Here is a 15,968-nt window from a genome sequence, read left to right as displayed (position 1 = left end):
CTCACCTATATTGGAATGGATATGAGCAACACATCTCGAAGAACAACAGTTACTGGTAAGTAACCTTGTTTTAACAGGAGTTGTGCTAATCAGTGAGGACGTAAGTAGGCTCTGTGGCGTAAATTTTCAAAATGTGGTACAGACTCTCTGGATGAAATCCTGGGCCCGTTAAGTCAATTGCAAAACTCCCATGGATTTCATTAGGGCCAGGATTTTACCCAATGTTTTAGCTGCAGGTCCCCTTTAAAATTGTGACTCTTGTTCCTGAAACACTGCATAAGGCCTGGCTTTAAAAATGTATTCCTGAAGACTCTACTATTTGTTACAGAAGGTGGGATTTTTAAAAGTGCCCAAGTGACTAAAGGGCACATGCCCCATTGAAAGTCACCACCCATCTCTCCCATAACTCATTAATGCTGATGAATACTCACATTCTCCATGTAAGAGGCCATTAAACACCTTAACTAAAAGACAGAGTCACCAAACTTGCAGCTAGTTTTAATGTTGGAGATTTTTTTAACCAAAAAATGTGTGACATGTAAGCTTTGCATTTTGAGTTTATAAAACAGGAAGTGAAGTCTGTTTATGAAGATCTGTATCTCAGGGTCTTTATTTGATCTCAGTTGAATTTACACCAAACTTGTAGATCACACCAAAATTATAAGGATAGCAAACACACCAGATGATACAGCCAATGTGCAAAGTGACCTGTATTGATTAGAGCAGAGTGGGGGTTACAAGCAGTAAAGGGAGATCCTGTTCTAATAGTGTAAAATCCTACATCCAGAGAGAATAAACAAACAACAGGGAGACAAAATGGAGGCTGTAACTCACCACCTGTACCCAAGGGGTTAAAGAGAATTTATTACAATTTTGTCTTTATTATAATGTCCTACGGTCGCTGTGTTTTAATTATGATGACTGTAACTGCCACCGAGATTGTGTGGAATCAGCAACAGTTTATCATGACGGGAAGTTTTCCATGAAAGGATCTCTGTCCTAAGATTTGGACCATAGTGTGAAAAAGTTTAAAAAATACTGATCTCTGACAAAGTTTGTACTGTTTTTGAATGACATACGTCCATGATTCATTATAATTGTAAACATTCCCTAGTTACTTATACTTATTCACTCAGTAGAGGAAATAAAACTCTTATTTTCGTTCCTAGTTTTAATCTTTATCTATTATGGTGTGAGTGATAATTTTCTTCCTCTTTCTCTATTATTAATCATCTCACAAGGGTGTGGATTTCAGATCTCATGAATTATGACTATAATACCTTCTACTATGTACCGTTCTGATAAATCATTCTGTGTCATCTCATATCTATAATCTGTGTATTTTGGAGTTGAAATAAATATATTTCAGACTTATAGAATACTAATAAAACCAGAATTATAAAAAAAAATGTATTCATCATTATTAATTATGTGTAGGAATTTGACATTGAAACAATGTTATCTTTATGTATACTGCCCTTGAAGTTAAGTCCTAGAAACACAGGTGAAGCTACACAAATAATAGAAATTTTACAAGGGTTATACAAAACAGTAAAAATTAATTTTACTTTCTCATAACCAAGTACAGCTTGCTCAGACCTGTGTAACTTTAAGTACATAAGTAGCCTCATCAGCTAAGAGCTTAAGGTCATTCACATGCATGTTTTCAGAATCAGGGGCTTAACTGTGTGCATATATTAGATGGGTCCAAAATACAATGTTTTTAATCTACATCTGGACTCTTCTGCATAATGTGGAGACATTGGGATCTGGGATTTTGGTCTAGTCCATTATAAATATGGGGGAAATTTCTAAATTTGGATCCTGATTCTGAATGTTACCAAGATCTGGATCAGCCCATATCTAATGAATAGTATTCTTCTTAAGTCGGTTTTATTGTAATGTGTGTTAATAAAGTTTAACATCATATGCCAAGTTCTGCCTCTGCCCACTGTTATCAGTGGGAATTGTATGCTCATGTATCTGAGGAGGTCAGGATTTGGTCTTAGGTGTATTTCCCGAGTTGAAGTGCTGTTCCAGTCTAGCATCTACATATTGCCAACTTTATTCAGCTTTTCTTGTATTTATTTTTTCCAGCTGTTTGATTTGGTGTACAGAGAGGAGACTTTGCTCAATGTCATCAAAAGTGTTACCCGAAATGGCCGCTCCATTATCCTTACTGCAGTCCTAGCTCTCATCCTGGTCTATCTCTTCTCCATCATTGGGTTCCTGTTCTTGAAAGATGACTTCATCATGGAGGTGGACAGGTTGAAAAACAGAACACCTATTGCAGGTATTGTTTTTACCTCAAATTATCATCATCCTGCTGAAATTTAGCATTTCCCTGGGGATAATCCTGCTCTCTTAAAAGCCAATCCAAATTTTTCCATTTACTCCAACAGGGACAGAATGCTATAAGGCTCTAGTAGGAAAAATTATTCTGCATAGGTTTGTTTCAGACATAGACTCATCTGCTAAAATATTACTAAAATATCACACTCAAGTTAGTTAATTTACTTTTTCCCCATTCCAATTCATGTTGGAATTTTTAAATTACATTACACACTTCACTGTTATTCAAGAAGAGTAAGTCATAGCAAGCTAAAGATACTTTTTGATGCACCTCGGACACAGAATGTATTGTTTTATGCATGTTGCACTATAATGATGTATACAGTTTTAACAGATTTAGTAGACCTGATTTTTTTTTTTTTTTTTTAAATCACCAGGTGGAAATTTATTATTAAGTCTACACCTCTCATATGTGGAACTTTCATAGAACTTCTGTAAAATACACTGCACGTTCTATACACAGACTTGAGGATAAAATTCTGTCCTTAGTAAAATCAATAGTCAGAATTTTATCCTTAGAGAAAAAAAGATGGGCTTGTGATTAATTCACTTAGGGACTACTCTTTGAATGCACTGAGCACCTGATAACTAACAGAAGACTCTTGGCAACTAGCAGGATCCAGTCAATACTGCACATGCTCTGTACACTGTCCAAACTTTCATAACTTTGTTATTTCAAAACCACATGTATTCAAACAAGGCAAAGCTCATTCAGGACACTCAGCATACCAAGGGTTATGTATTAATAAAGCCGTTTTGGCGCTGTCTGACAAATTTCTTAAATACGCCTTGTTTTCCACATTTAGATCACTTGAAAAGGCTGAATTGGTTTGTACGTAACTTAAAAAGAAGAAAAACCTTCCGGGCTGAGAACTAGAATTTGAAATTAAATTTCAAAAGGTATCTGTAACCACTATTGGAGACAGGCTACCTGACTACATGCACCTCTGGTCTGATCCAGGGTGGTAATTCCCATTTTTTTGTGTTCCCCTTATTGGGTTCTCTGAAGATTTTTTTTGTGCTTGGTGTGTTCTTGTTGGCATACATACATGAGAATCTAGTCAAGAAAATATACTGATGATATTAGAAGATGTCAGCAGAATATTATAAAGCAAAAATTCATTTATAATGTTAGCTTAATAACATACCCTAGATGTGAAAAAGTCAGCATTAATCAGTTTTCACTGCCTAGCAGCCTAATATACTTTGGACTGTTATTTGGACTTCATGATTTTGCCATCATTTTTGCTCCTTAAACTTTTTGCAATACTGATTTGCAATGCAGTGAATTGTCTGCAATGCACAGGGTGAAATTGGTGTTTGATAATATCAGGCTGATGTACACGTATACCCACTTTGGGAATGTTAAATTAGTGTTTTACTCAAACCCATACATATTTACAAATGAGTACCAAATTGTGTTTTTATCGTTGTGTTTTTATCTTAAATATTCTAGATTCAGGAAGACTGAATATCAGCTCAGTGTCCTGCTTGTCAGCCTTTATGAATAATGTATCTGATGGTTTTAAAACTGACATTTTCATATCTGACAGTTGTTTGTTGCTTTGAATATATTTTGTTCTACCTAGAAGTAGCAGCATTTGATGTAGATTCATTAATTTATTGGAGATAGTGGTGGAATAGCTATGATATACTGTAAATGTAAAATAGTGTGTATTTCTTCCTTGTGATAGTTTTGAGCTGTTCATGGTAAATGCTTTCTTTCTGCAGTGATCTAATTCATTCTTCTTTTTGGTCTTGATTTTTAAAAACATCAGTAATTCATTTCAAGAGAGTTGTGATTTTAAACTATTTGTCAATGTGCTTGCTATGTCTAATAGATGTACTTTACAGCGTATGCCTCTTTATCAATATCCTGCTTTTCATTTTGTCAGGTATTGGTGAAGTTCCTACCACAACCCTAACGTCAATGATGGAAACATGCACAAAAGAAAATTGTTCTACTACCCTACCTATTACCAGCCCAGGTTTGTACAAAAGTTCACCAAAATGGTGATAAATTTAAGGTAGAGGTGTTTGTGAGCGGCGTTATTACAGAGGAGAGACTTTTCTTGTCATGAAAATTGACTATCATCATTCGAAGTCAGAAATGGCCATGTTTTTCTACACTGACAGCTGCTCTAGCAACTTGCCTAGAGTGCAAGGGTTTCCCACCCCTAATTTCCTAATGCACTGATGTTTGTTATCAAAATCAAATGCTGAATCTTTATACTTAAGAGTAAAAATATCTTCCTTTGTTGCTGAGTTCACTGATCACAAAAGCCAGCAGCTGATCAGCTTTATCCTCACCTTTAGGAAGAAAACAGCAGTTGGCTACATTTTAGGATATCATAAGTTGGTTTTAGTAGTACAGTATATGTACCTAAATGTCTGGATACACTGTCTGCAGTCCTTACTTCAGATGCAATTTAGCTTGGAGAGCTAAGTTAAAGGGATGTTGTCCGCATGAAATCTAGTAAAAAACATTTTTAAAAACTTTAAAAATAGTTTCACATACTATACCCGTCCACTACCAATTTGCATGGTTTCACAATCAAATGTGACTTTTAAAAAGTATATTTGTATCTCTCCTGTTGCTATGTGAAAGACCCTCACAAACAATTGAGGAAACTGACTGACTATGTAAGGGAAATAGTGAACTGATTAGTGAACAGTACTGTCAAATGCACAGAGTAAACAAACAAAAAGATAAAACATTGTTTTTCTCTGATCTTTCATTTATAGTAATCTTACATTTTTATTTTATTTATTCTTTATTTTCTTTAGATTTAAATAATAATAAAAAGACACTTATATGAGAGCTTTAAGTGCCCTGTCAATTAACCTTAGAGTAGCATAATACAAACAGTAGCATCACAAAAAATCCATTCAGCAGCAGCAAATTAATTCAGTTCAACTCAGCCAGTGGATCAGCTACCAAAAAGCTCCATTCTAACCCCAATAGACTTTCTGCAGAATATTGAGGGTATGTTCCAGGAGACATCAAATAACTCATAAAAATAGAAAGTAAAAAGTGTTCTGGCAGAATTTCTGGTGGCTTATGTTGATGATGTCCCTTTAAATAAGTTTGTTCTCATTTTGGTTCCTAGTGCACAAGTCTGTAGTGTATGTGACATGTTCCAAAGGGTTTGAGCTCTGAAAAGTTGCTAGGTGTTAATATCTTTTCTCCAGGATCACTGGTCTCCCAATAACAGTTTGTTTTGATGAGCTGGTGCTTCTACCTGGTGTTTCATTGGTTAAGCATGTTGTCCTTCTGTGCCCCAAATAGAGGGTGGAGTTCACTGAACTGGTTTGAAATGGCTTTTCTTTCTGAAAGAATAGTGGAACTCTCCAGTTGCTTTTGTTGTTGAATTAATCTGTCTTCAGAAAATCATCTTCCAGAGTTGCTAGCACTTTACTCCAAACTCACATGTCGTGTCACAAAGGTCCTTGTCCAGCAAAGCACTTATACATGAATAACGAAGTATGTGAGTTGTCCCACTGACTCCAATAGGACTACTCCCATGTTTAAAGTTACTCATATTAAGAGCTTTGTTGAACAGTGGCCTAAAGCACCTGATGTAGTTTGACACGTCAGTGTTCACATTCTGTGCCCAATCAGGATGGGCCCAAAACTGCTACTTTGCAGACAGAGGCCTGGTTTTTCTCTGCTCTTATGCACAGATGCATATGGAGAGGAGATGATGCAGTGCACGTCCACACGGAATACAGTCAGAATGTGAATGTGTGCACTCCCTGGGCACAAAGGGTGCAGAATAGGGGGAACAGATTAGCTCCCTTTGAGGAACTCCACAACCCAAAGGTTGTGTGGGCTTGCCCTAATCCCTTCCTATGCCTGGCAGCACTAGGATACCAGTGCCAGAAGGAAGCATATATTCCCTTCTAAAGTGTGCCAGTTGCCTCCTCTGAGCCTGTCCCCCTCCACATCCCAGCAGTCCCGCCTACCTCATCTCTCTGCAGCCTGAGCCCCCAGTATGCTCATGGTTGCAAAAATAGCATCTAGCCACAGAATAGCACTCCTCTGGACCATGACGACACGTCTAACCAACAGCAAGAAGCTTGCACTGCAGCTACCCGACAGTAGTATAAAGGTGTGGTTTAATAAAGGTCTTTAATTTCTTTTGCTGCCAGTCTCTCAGCCTTCACAAGTCCAAATAGGCACTCCAAAAATTTAACAGAAGAATGTTTTGAAAGGTGAATTAAATACAATATATGAAAGAAAGGAAGAGGAATTGGCTTTCTTATGGTTGCATTACAATTAAAAATCCTCTAAATGTGAATCTGAAAGAGGTTGCAGTGTTTCAATCCATAGAAAGTCAATGTAGTTAATGTTTGTTAACCATGATTATTACAGAATCACAGAAATGTAGGGCTGGAAGGGAACTTGTGAGGTAACCCAGCCCCTCTCCCTGCACTGAGGCAGGACCAAGAAAACCTGAACCATCCCTGACAGATGTTTGTCCAACTTGTTCTTAAAATCCTCCAACTATGGACATTCCACAGCCTCCCTTGGAAGCCTATTCCAGAGCTTAACTACCCTTATAGTTAGAAAGTTTTTCCTACTATCTAATCCAAATCTCCTTTGCTGCAGATTAAGCCCATTACTACTTGTCCTGTTTTCAGTGGACATGGAGCACAGCTGATCAGAGTCTTCCTTATAACAGCCCTCATGTACTTGAAGACTGTTATCCAGTTTCCCCTGTTTTCTTTACTCAGTACTAAATGTGCTCCCCCACCACCACCACACACACTTTTACCCTTTTCTTATCATTTTTGTTGCTCTCCTCTGGACTCTCTCCAATTTGTCCACATCTTTCTTAAGGTGTGGTGCCCAGAACTGGACACAGTACTCCAGCTGAGACCTTTCCAGTGCTGAGTTCAGGACAGCTATCTTCCATATCTTACATAAGACACTCTTGTTAAGGCACCCACTTGACATTTGCCTTTTTTGCAACTGCATCACATTGTTGACTCGTATCCAATTTGTGACCCCACTATAATCTCCAGGATCCTTTTCAGCAATATTACTGCCTAGCCTGTTACTCCCTCTTTTGTAGCTGTGCATTTGATTTTTTTTCTTCCTACATGTAGTGCTTTGCACCTGTCTTTACTGAATTTCATCTTGTTGATTTCAGACCAATTCTCGAGTTTGTCAAAGTCATTTTCAATTCTAATCTATCCTCCAAAGTGCTTGCAGCACCTCCCAGCTTAGTGTCAGATACCAATTTTACAAACACACTCTTCACTCCATTATCCAAGTCATTAATGAAAATAGTGACTAGTACTGACCTAGGACATCTTCCTGCAATACCCTACTGATATGTCCCCACCCAGTTTGACAGAAAAACATTATCTACTCTTTGAGTGTGGTCTTTCAACCAGTTTTGCACCCACTGTGGCAGAGTGCACATATCCTGTAATAGCATGAACAAACCTTATGGAATTGAGATAAACTTTACTGAATTAAGTTAAACCTTTTTGAATTAAGGTTAATACCTTTGGGATACATTGTATTAAAAATGCAATTGTATATTTGTTGTTGTGGCATAGTTATGTACCTTCTCTAGTAGAGAGTGGGATACTAATGTACTTCCTCTGTTCTTAGCCCTTTGAAGCCACTCCCTGGATAGGTATGTATATACTAGTTCAAACTGGATTCTCCAGGGAACAGATAGGGAGAATTTTTTAGATAGACTGTTTTTAAACTGGCTCATGGCCTTCTGCCTGCTTCAGTAAACATACAGGAGGACCCCTGGTCTACAGCAGGCCCCAATCCTTAGCGAAGGTCCCATTAGCCCCTATGGGCTAGTTCTGTGCTGAGGCTGTGCTGAACAGGTGATACAAAAGAAACCCCAGGGGTGGGGTACTGCAGGACTAATCCTGCCAGAGTCCATGTTAGGTTTTGGAGGTGATCTCTGGTAAGGCTATTAGCATGCTGTAGGTTCTTTAAATGTTTTCTCTATAATGCTTTTTACCTTTTTACTTATTAAAGTTGGCTTGCATTGGAACTTCTGTGTGTACCTTCTATCTGTTACACAGGTTACACCTGTTAACCATCTGTAAGAGAAAGCAAGTAGATGTCCTTGAGCAATTTATCTGTGCTGGGAATAACAAACAGTGTAGGCAGGGATCTGTGCAGCCTGGAAATACCCTGGTCAGAAGGGAAAGAGCAGTGCATCTCCACCCAAGAAAAGCAATGGCTGAGGAGTTGGAAGCCTGAGGGTGGGTGCCCCTGATGGATTATTGAGGGAAAACACAGGTGCAGTTACTGTGACATCCACTTTATAGTAATTTAATCTGGCCTGCATTTCTCTAGTTGGCTTATGAGAATGTCATGTGAGACTGAGTCAAAAAGCCTTTACTAAAAGCAAAACCTATTACGTCTACTGCTTCCCCCCTATTCACAAGGCCAGTAGTGCTGTCAAAGGAGATTAGGTTGGTTTGGCATGTTTTGTTCTTGACAAATCTGTATTGGCTATAACGAGGTGCTTATTTATTTAATAATTTGTTCCAGTATCTTTCCAGGTATCAAAGTTAGGCTGGCTGGTCTGTTATTCCTCTGGTCCTCTTTGCCCTTTTAAAGATAGGTGCTATGTTTGCCCTTCTCCAGTTGTGGGGGACCTCACCCATGCCTCGTGTGTACTTGGAGATGATTGCTAATGGTTCCAAGATTGCTTCAGCTAGTTCCTTAAATGCCCTATGATGAATTTCACCAGGCCTATCACCAGATGGAGTACATCTAACTTTAACCTGTTTTTACCTATTCTGGCTTGTGTCCCTCCCTTCCCCCTTGTTCTTAATATTCATTGTGTTACACATCTAGTCACCATTAACATTTTTAGTGAAGATTGAAGCAAAAGAGGCATTAAACACTTCAGCTTTCTTGATATTGTCTGATATTCGTTCTCCTTCCCCAGTAAGTAGTGGACCTGCCCTTCCCTTTCTCTCTCTCGCTCCTACTGTATTTCTAGATCCTCTTTTTATTGCCTTATGTCCCTTACTAGGTGTAACTCATATTGTGCCTTAGCCTTTGATTTTGTCCCTGTGCGCTTGTGCTGTTCTTATCTACTCAGCCTTAGCCATTTGTCCGTGTGTTTCCACTTTCTGTAGGATTCTGTTTGAATCTTCAGGTCATTAAAGAGCTCCTCATGGAACCATATTGGCCTTTTCCTAGTCTTCCTACCTATCCTTCATATTGGAATAGTTTGCTATTCCACCTTTAATATTGTCCCTTTGAGAATGTGCCAGCTCTCCTGAACTACATTTTCCCTTAGCTTTCCTTCCCATGAGACTTTACCTACCCGTTCTCTGATATTATACTACTATCATCACATCTGATAGCGTATTATTATAATACTCTAGCAGGGAAGATTGACAAATATCTATATCTGTAGTATATTGGTGCCATAGACCATTTGGGTTCAGGGACCTGGCATCCATGGCTTTTGCCTTTTTTTTTTTCTGCTAAGCTTTATTCAAATCAATATTGATATAAGGCATTATCCTTAATGTGAGTTTTGATTTACTGAACCGAGGGTTTCCAGTATCTCAATGCCCAAAGTGTGGTGCCTTCGCAGTAATTTTTAAAGAATACCATTTCAGTTAACCAAGGAAGCGGAAAATTGACATTTATTAAATTGTGTTAGTTCTCAAAGCCCCCGTACTAAAATCAGCACATGGAAGTGTTTCTCCCACCATTTCGTCCCTTATGCAAGGGAGGCACACAGCATGAGCAAGTGCATCCCGAAGAGGGAGGGGCAGGAGAAGAGCCAGCCATGATTCTTTTCCCTCCACACCAGCCGCCAGGGCACCCTGCTCTCTGTTCATGCTGCCACTGCAGCATGGGAGTCTCGGGGGAGTTATTCTGGCTATCAGACAGAATTCCTCCTGGGATTCCTATGGCAGTGCATCCCCTTTGTGCATTCACATGCTTATGGCCTGGTCACAATAACACAGCAATTCTGTGGTATAGATAAGAGTATAACCCAGGTTTCCAGGCCTATGCCACTCCATCCAGTATCTTGAGGTCAGTGGGAGTCTTTAATTTAGTTCATCGGGCATGCTGTTAGTCCTGTGCCCTAACCCTGATCACTGCAAGAATGAGTCGCGCATAAGCCAGTCACTGTGTAATAACTGGAAATGTTAGCATTGCATAGGGGAATGATTTCACAAGAGACAAGCCTTCTATGAGTGTACGTCTAATTCCCCCTTTACTTCACTTCCCTCTCTGTCAGCTGTGCACTTCGGGGCCCATTGAAGCCAGTGGGAGCACTTGCATGAGTAAAGAGTATGCTCATGAATAAAGCTAGCAGACTTGGGCTATTAACGGGGTTACCTGTGGGAGAACAAATAAGGATTCTCACCACCTCTCTGTCAGGTTAAGTGTATTGCTGTCAAAAGCTATAATGCTGTGGCTTCAAAACGGATATGGATGATAAATAATTACAGCCGTAGAATGATGAAAGGCAAATTACTGTAGCAGCCACTTTGTCTAATAAACAGAGTGTCTATTGCTGTGTAGGGAGTTGATGCTTTGGTTTACAAACCTTTCTTTGTTGTGGCTGTAGGTGAGGACGAGGAGGCGGATGGAATTGAGAGGACCTGTGACACTCTACTAATGTGCATCATTACAGTATTAAACCAGGGCTTGAGAAATGGCGGTGGTGTGGGAGACGTGCTAAGAAAGCCTTCCAAAGATGTAAGCATTTGTCTAATAGAATGAAGTCTATTTTCTCATGTGCCTCATGAGCTCTGAAATCAACTTTTACAGGATATACGATATATTTTTATCTAGGCGACTCGAATGTCACACAGATGACTTATCAAATGTAATCGCTACATACCAGATGGAATACTTAATGAGAAAAGCAAGCTCAATGCAAAGATTTTATATGCAGAAGGAACTCCAGGTGCTAGTTACCTTTCTGGAAATCTGGAGCATATTATAACTTTCCAAGCAGTGGTGCCAGATTGGATCAATTTTTCAGTACAGTAGGAATCATAAATGCAAACTTTTGAATGGAGTTGATTGATGCGTATCGGTTGTATTAGATCAGGTTTACAGTTTGCTGAGATTTAGTCTAACATCTGCACTGGAATAGATCCCATTTACTCATATCAAGCAACGTACTTTGCTAATGTTCAAGTCAGGAGACTTGCTTTGGTTTAATGTAATAAAATTTAAAATAATATTAATATCAACAAAGTGACTTTTTTTAGTTTAGAATAAGCAGTATATGCAATGACACCCTAACATCCCACTGGATTGGTGCTCTGTCCTGCAAAGCTCCTGGTTAAATTCACAAGCATGATTTCTTGCTAACCCAAACAGTGAGGAACTACAAGTGCTGCAGAGGCAGAGCACTCAGCTTTTTGGGGAGAAAGAGTTCCTTGTGTTAACAACAGTAATCCAGGTCCTGGTATGTAGTCCACTGGAGCCTTTCTGCTGACATCTGTGAGCTTCAGAAAAGGCCTGTGATACTTAGCTATTATATAACATGGATTACATTAAAGCACTTCACAAAGGGGAGAGCATCATTATCTTCGTCTTACATGTGAAACACAGAGAGGTTAAGTGACTGCCCAAGTTCATACAGTGGGGAACAGGACCCAGGCTTTATGAATCCCAGTCCTGAGCCTTCTCTGTTGGCTCACGTTGCTTCCTGTCTGCCGTGGTGTGCAGAGGTCCTTTGTTTATCGTAAGAGGCCAATCCAGCCTTGCGCAGAAGGAAGATTACTGCAACATGGAACCCTGAAGTTGCAAGAAAATGGGGAATGTAAGCAGCAATAGAGAACTACAGAGGATCCAAAGACGAGGGGATAAAAGCATATAAAGTCAAATCCTGCTTACTGTGCTCACATGAATGACCCCTTTGGCTTCAGTTAGACTGCTGATGTGAGTAAGGCACACAGAGTTTGACCCAAGACAGGGAAGCATGCATCTGTGCCTTGCTTTACTGCAGCTAATGTTCTGGAAAAGTATATGGTTGTTTAATATTTTAGCTGTGTGCTATTTTTATATCATACTAAAACCTTGTTATTGTTTCAGGAGCCCTTGTTTGCTGCCCGCGTTGTTTATGATCTTCTGTTTTATTTCATTGTCATAATTATTGTTCTGAACCTCATCTTTGGAGTCATCATTGATACATTTGCTGACCTCAGGAGTGAAAAACAGAAAAAAGAAGAAATCTTAAAGACAACCTGTTTCATTTGTGGTAGGTATTATTGTTGCTACAGTGACATGGGGTGAGCAAAGCAATAAAACAAAATACTCCTCCTTAAATAAGAGAGAGTCTAAAGGGCAGTTATCCTCTGGAAGGTAACTCTGTAAAAACAACGGAGTGGGATTCTACATTTATTCCTTCCTGACAACAAATGGAGTCAATTTAGAAGTCAACAGATGGCTCTGCAAGTTCCACTTGGGATCTGAGAGTCAACCTGTATTCATCCCATTCTTTGCGTCGTCACCGGTAATGAAAGTTCCGAGTTGGAGGTCAGCTATTGATTTTGTTGAATAGCGAAGCAAATAAAAATACAGCTCATTCTTCTGTAGCAGTACAGGCTCCACCATGTTAATTGTAGCACAGCCTGTCCATTTGATAAGGAGATGTGACTGAAGATACACAGGAGCGCACAAACTGAAAAACAGATGTCATTACATAGAACTTTTTTTAATATGATTCAGCCTTGCTTGTGCAGAGAGATGCATTTCACACCCCTCCACTTTAGGAAGAGACCTTATACCAACAGGAAAATTTCACATGAGGGAGGGAAGCTTTAATCTCTGCTAGGATCTCCATAGGAGACCAAATGGGGGAAGCCGTAACATAGATGAAATAATTCAATGCATCTGTGTCCTCCCCGACTGAGACACACAGCCAAAGTTTCTAATCTATTGCATAAGTGGTTACAAAAAACAGTTTTTCTCTTGACCAGAGCCTCGATCTGCAAAGATTTACATGCATATTTAACTTTAAGCATGCAAGCAGTTCCATTGACACTTCAATAGGGCTAGTTACATGCTTAAAGCTAAGCATGTTCATAAATCTCTGCAAGATCAGGGCCTAGATGGCAACACTACATGTTAACTTACACAATTCATATCTATAGTATATATATTTTTGCAGGATCAGAGTCAAAAGATTGTAAAGAACTTTGTATCCTTCAGGATACAAGGCACTATAAAAGTGTAAGATACTTAATTATATTGTTGCTGTTAAGATGGAATAGCATGAAAGAAGAAAATTAAATAAGAATTTTGCCAGAAATGCCTTCGTGTCTGGAGGTCTAGCATTGTAGTCGCTGTCTGTCTGTAATTATAGCTTTTAAATTAACATTCTTTCTCTGACCTGTTTCAGTTTATAATTATTTGTTTTTTCAGAGTTTATTTTTACCCTGGCAATGAAGATAAGTGTTTCTCAGGTAGAATAGCACGTTACGTTTTGTGTCTTTTGCAGGACTGGAGAGAGACAAGTTTGATAATAAGACTGTTTCGTTCGAGGAGCACATAAAGTCAGAACACAACATGTGGCATTATTTGTACTTTATCGTTCTGGTCAAAGTTAAAGACCCAACCGAATACACTGGTCCTGAAAGTTATGTGGCTCAAATGATCATGGTGAGTTGTGTGTGGGATCTGTGTTCTATGCAGCTGAAAGATGTTGCTTGCAGATGTAGCAGGGATGTTTTTTCTTAATGATGAGAAGTCTTGTCAAATGTCTTTTAAAAATATGAATCATGTCTGTGATGGACTGTAACAAAGCCCAATCTCCATCATAATGAACAAGATAAAGGTTACTGTCATTACTTTGACTCTCATGCTCCATGGGTTCCCCTCATTATCCAAAGCAGTCCAAACAGCGTGGATCAGAACACCTACTACTACTCCTTTGTCCAGGATCACTGGGCCGCTGGCCCGCAAAATAACTCCTGCTGAGTAACACAATACAGGGTCAGTACTGTAAATTAGCTCTTGCTCTTACTACCACTCTGAACTATTGAAAAGACCACGCAGAGCTGCTGTGGTGATCAGAAGAGCTGGAGGATGTCCTTTGTGGTGGCAGCCACAGTTTAGACTCAAAGGGAGAGAGTTGCTGCAGCTGGTGCAGGGAGATGGGAGTTACATTCCTGCAGCTGCCTGGCAACGTAGGCCGGAAGCCATTTGAGGGAGAGATGGAAATGTTGCATGACCAGCCTCCATCAGGTGGTTTCCACTGGGGAGAGCAGATTTCACTTGTAGTCAGGAATCCAGAGCAGCCTCACCAGAGGAGGCTGTCAAGAGATGTGCCAAATTGGCACAGCCCCTAGCTTTCCCTTCCAATTTTGGGGACAGTAGTGATTTTTCCCTTGCCGATTTCCACGGCTAGGATCTTCCACTAGGGTCTATGGTAGTAGACACAGACATATGAATATGACCAAAGATGGGTGTATTTATATACCAGAAAAGGATGTAGGCCAGGGTGCACCAGGCCCTGTTCGTCTTGTGTGCATTTTTCATTTTCTAGAGCAACATTTCTTCTGATGACTGGCTGATCTTTTGTTGTTCATCAGGCCTTTAATTATATATACTGTTTGTCTCACTAGCCAGCTTGACTTGCTATTTTAGTCCACCAAGCAGCAAAAGCACTTATGCATGTGCTTAACTTTAAGCATTTGAGTCAGTGAAATTACTCTCACTTTTAAATTAAAGCATGTGGCTTGATTGCTTTGCTGGAATGGAGTCTTGTTGAATATCTGACATGTAGTGTGGTGTCCTATGATATACTGGAATGCATTTGGCAGGGACGGAGGAGCAGCCTAAATGTGTAGGATTTTCAAAGTGTCAGCTACATCCCCAACGTGTGACTTTGAATGCTGCAAGGAAATATTGAACCTGTACTTTCAGTAGTGTGGAAAGAATAGAAAACCACTGAGTAAAACTAAAACAATGATGTGCATTGCTCTTTGGATAAACCATTTGAACATGGTGGCAGAAGCCTTAAAAAGTTACCCTTTGATGTGTGGATATTTCCACTTTAATCATGGGACTGAAAAAATTACAGGTTAGAGAGTTCTCTCTCTTGTGCAGCTCCCATCTCCAACAATTTTTGTTTTAAAACTTTATTTATTCCAATGAATGTATTGATGTGCATAGTACATATATTAATCCTCTGATGCCAGCTTTTTCCAATGCAATGCACTAATGTATTATACATTAGCATTAATGGTGGGAGTGCTGGACTCATCTCTAAAATATTAACAAAGGCATCAAAATACCTTGAACTTCCAAATGCTGAACTGATCCATTTGAAAACCCCACTCCTTGTGTTGAGAAGCTGAAGGCTTAGGTTGTGGGGGATTTTTTTTAATGAGGCAGTATTGTTTGTATTTTTCATTTAAAAGCAATCATGGTTTCCATGTAAGGAGGCTGCTTCATGCAAGTGGCTGTATACTACTGAGAACAAGAGAGAGAACTATAGGCCTTGCTTTAGAAAGAGAACATTAATGATGCCTGGGGAGAAAGGAAGTTGGAGATAAAGAAAAGAGAGGCAGGTATTTAAACTAGAAGTGGTTAGAAGATGATGTGGGGGGAAATCAATTTCCTGGTGTTTGGTGAA

The 15,968-nt window shown here is 39.4% G+C and overlaps 1 protein-coding gene and 1 long non-coding RNA gene across 3 annotated transcripts in view; one reads left to right on the top strand and one right to left on the bottom strand.

Annotated features, from left to right (window-relative positions):
* The window catches only part of ITPR2 (inositol 1,4,5-trisphosphate receptor type 2), a 328,286-nt gene that overhangs the window by 291,875 nt on the left and 20,443 nt on the right, over positions 1-15,968 (top strand). For both annotated transcript variants that reach the window (XM_067559269.1, XM_067559270.1), the window contains exons 51-55: positions 2,098-2,293; positions 4,248-4,340; positions 10,941-11,071; positions 12,422-12,587; positions 13,830-13,990. In XM_067559269.1, coding sequence (XP_067415370.1) covers positions 2,098-2,293; positions 4,248-4,340; positions 10,941-11,071; positions 12,422-12,587; positions 13,830-13,990 — 747 coding nt within the window. The remainder of the gene's footprint in view (positions 1-2,097; positions 2,294-4,247; positions 4,341-10,940; positions 11,072-12,421; positions 12,588-13,829; positions 13,991-15,968) is intronic.
* The window catches only part of LOC137160627 (uncharacterized), a 51,812-nt gene continuing 46,922 nt past the window's right edge, over positions 11,079-15,968 (bottom strand). Inside the window, exon 2 of the long non-coding RNA XR_010921945.1 lies at positions 11,079-12,124. This is a non-coding gene — a long non-coding RNA (uncharacterized lncRNA). The remainder of the gene's footprint in view (positions 12,125-15,968) is intronic.

This window comes from Emydura macquarii, unplaced genomic scaffold, assembly GCF_026122565.2.
Source record: "Emydura macquarii macquarii isolate MOO-44397 ecotype Brisbane River unplaced genomic scaffold, CSIRO-AGI_Emac_v2 contig_2205, whole genome shotgun sequence".
Lineage (NCBI taxonomy): Eukaryota > Metazoa > Chordata > Testudines > Chelidae > Emydura > Emydura macquarii.
Note: the sequence above shows the minus strand (reverse complement) of the source record. Positions and strands in the feature narration are given on the sequence as shown.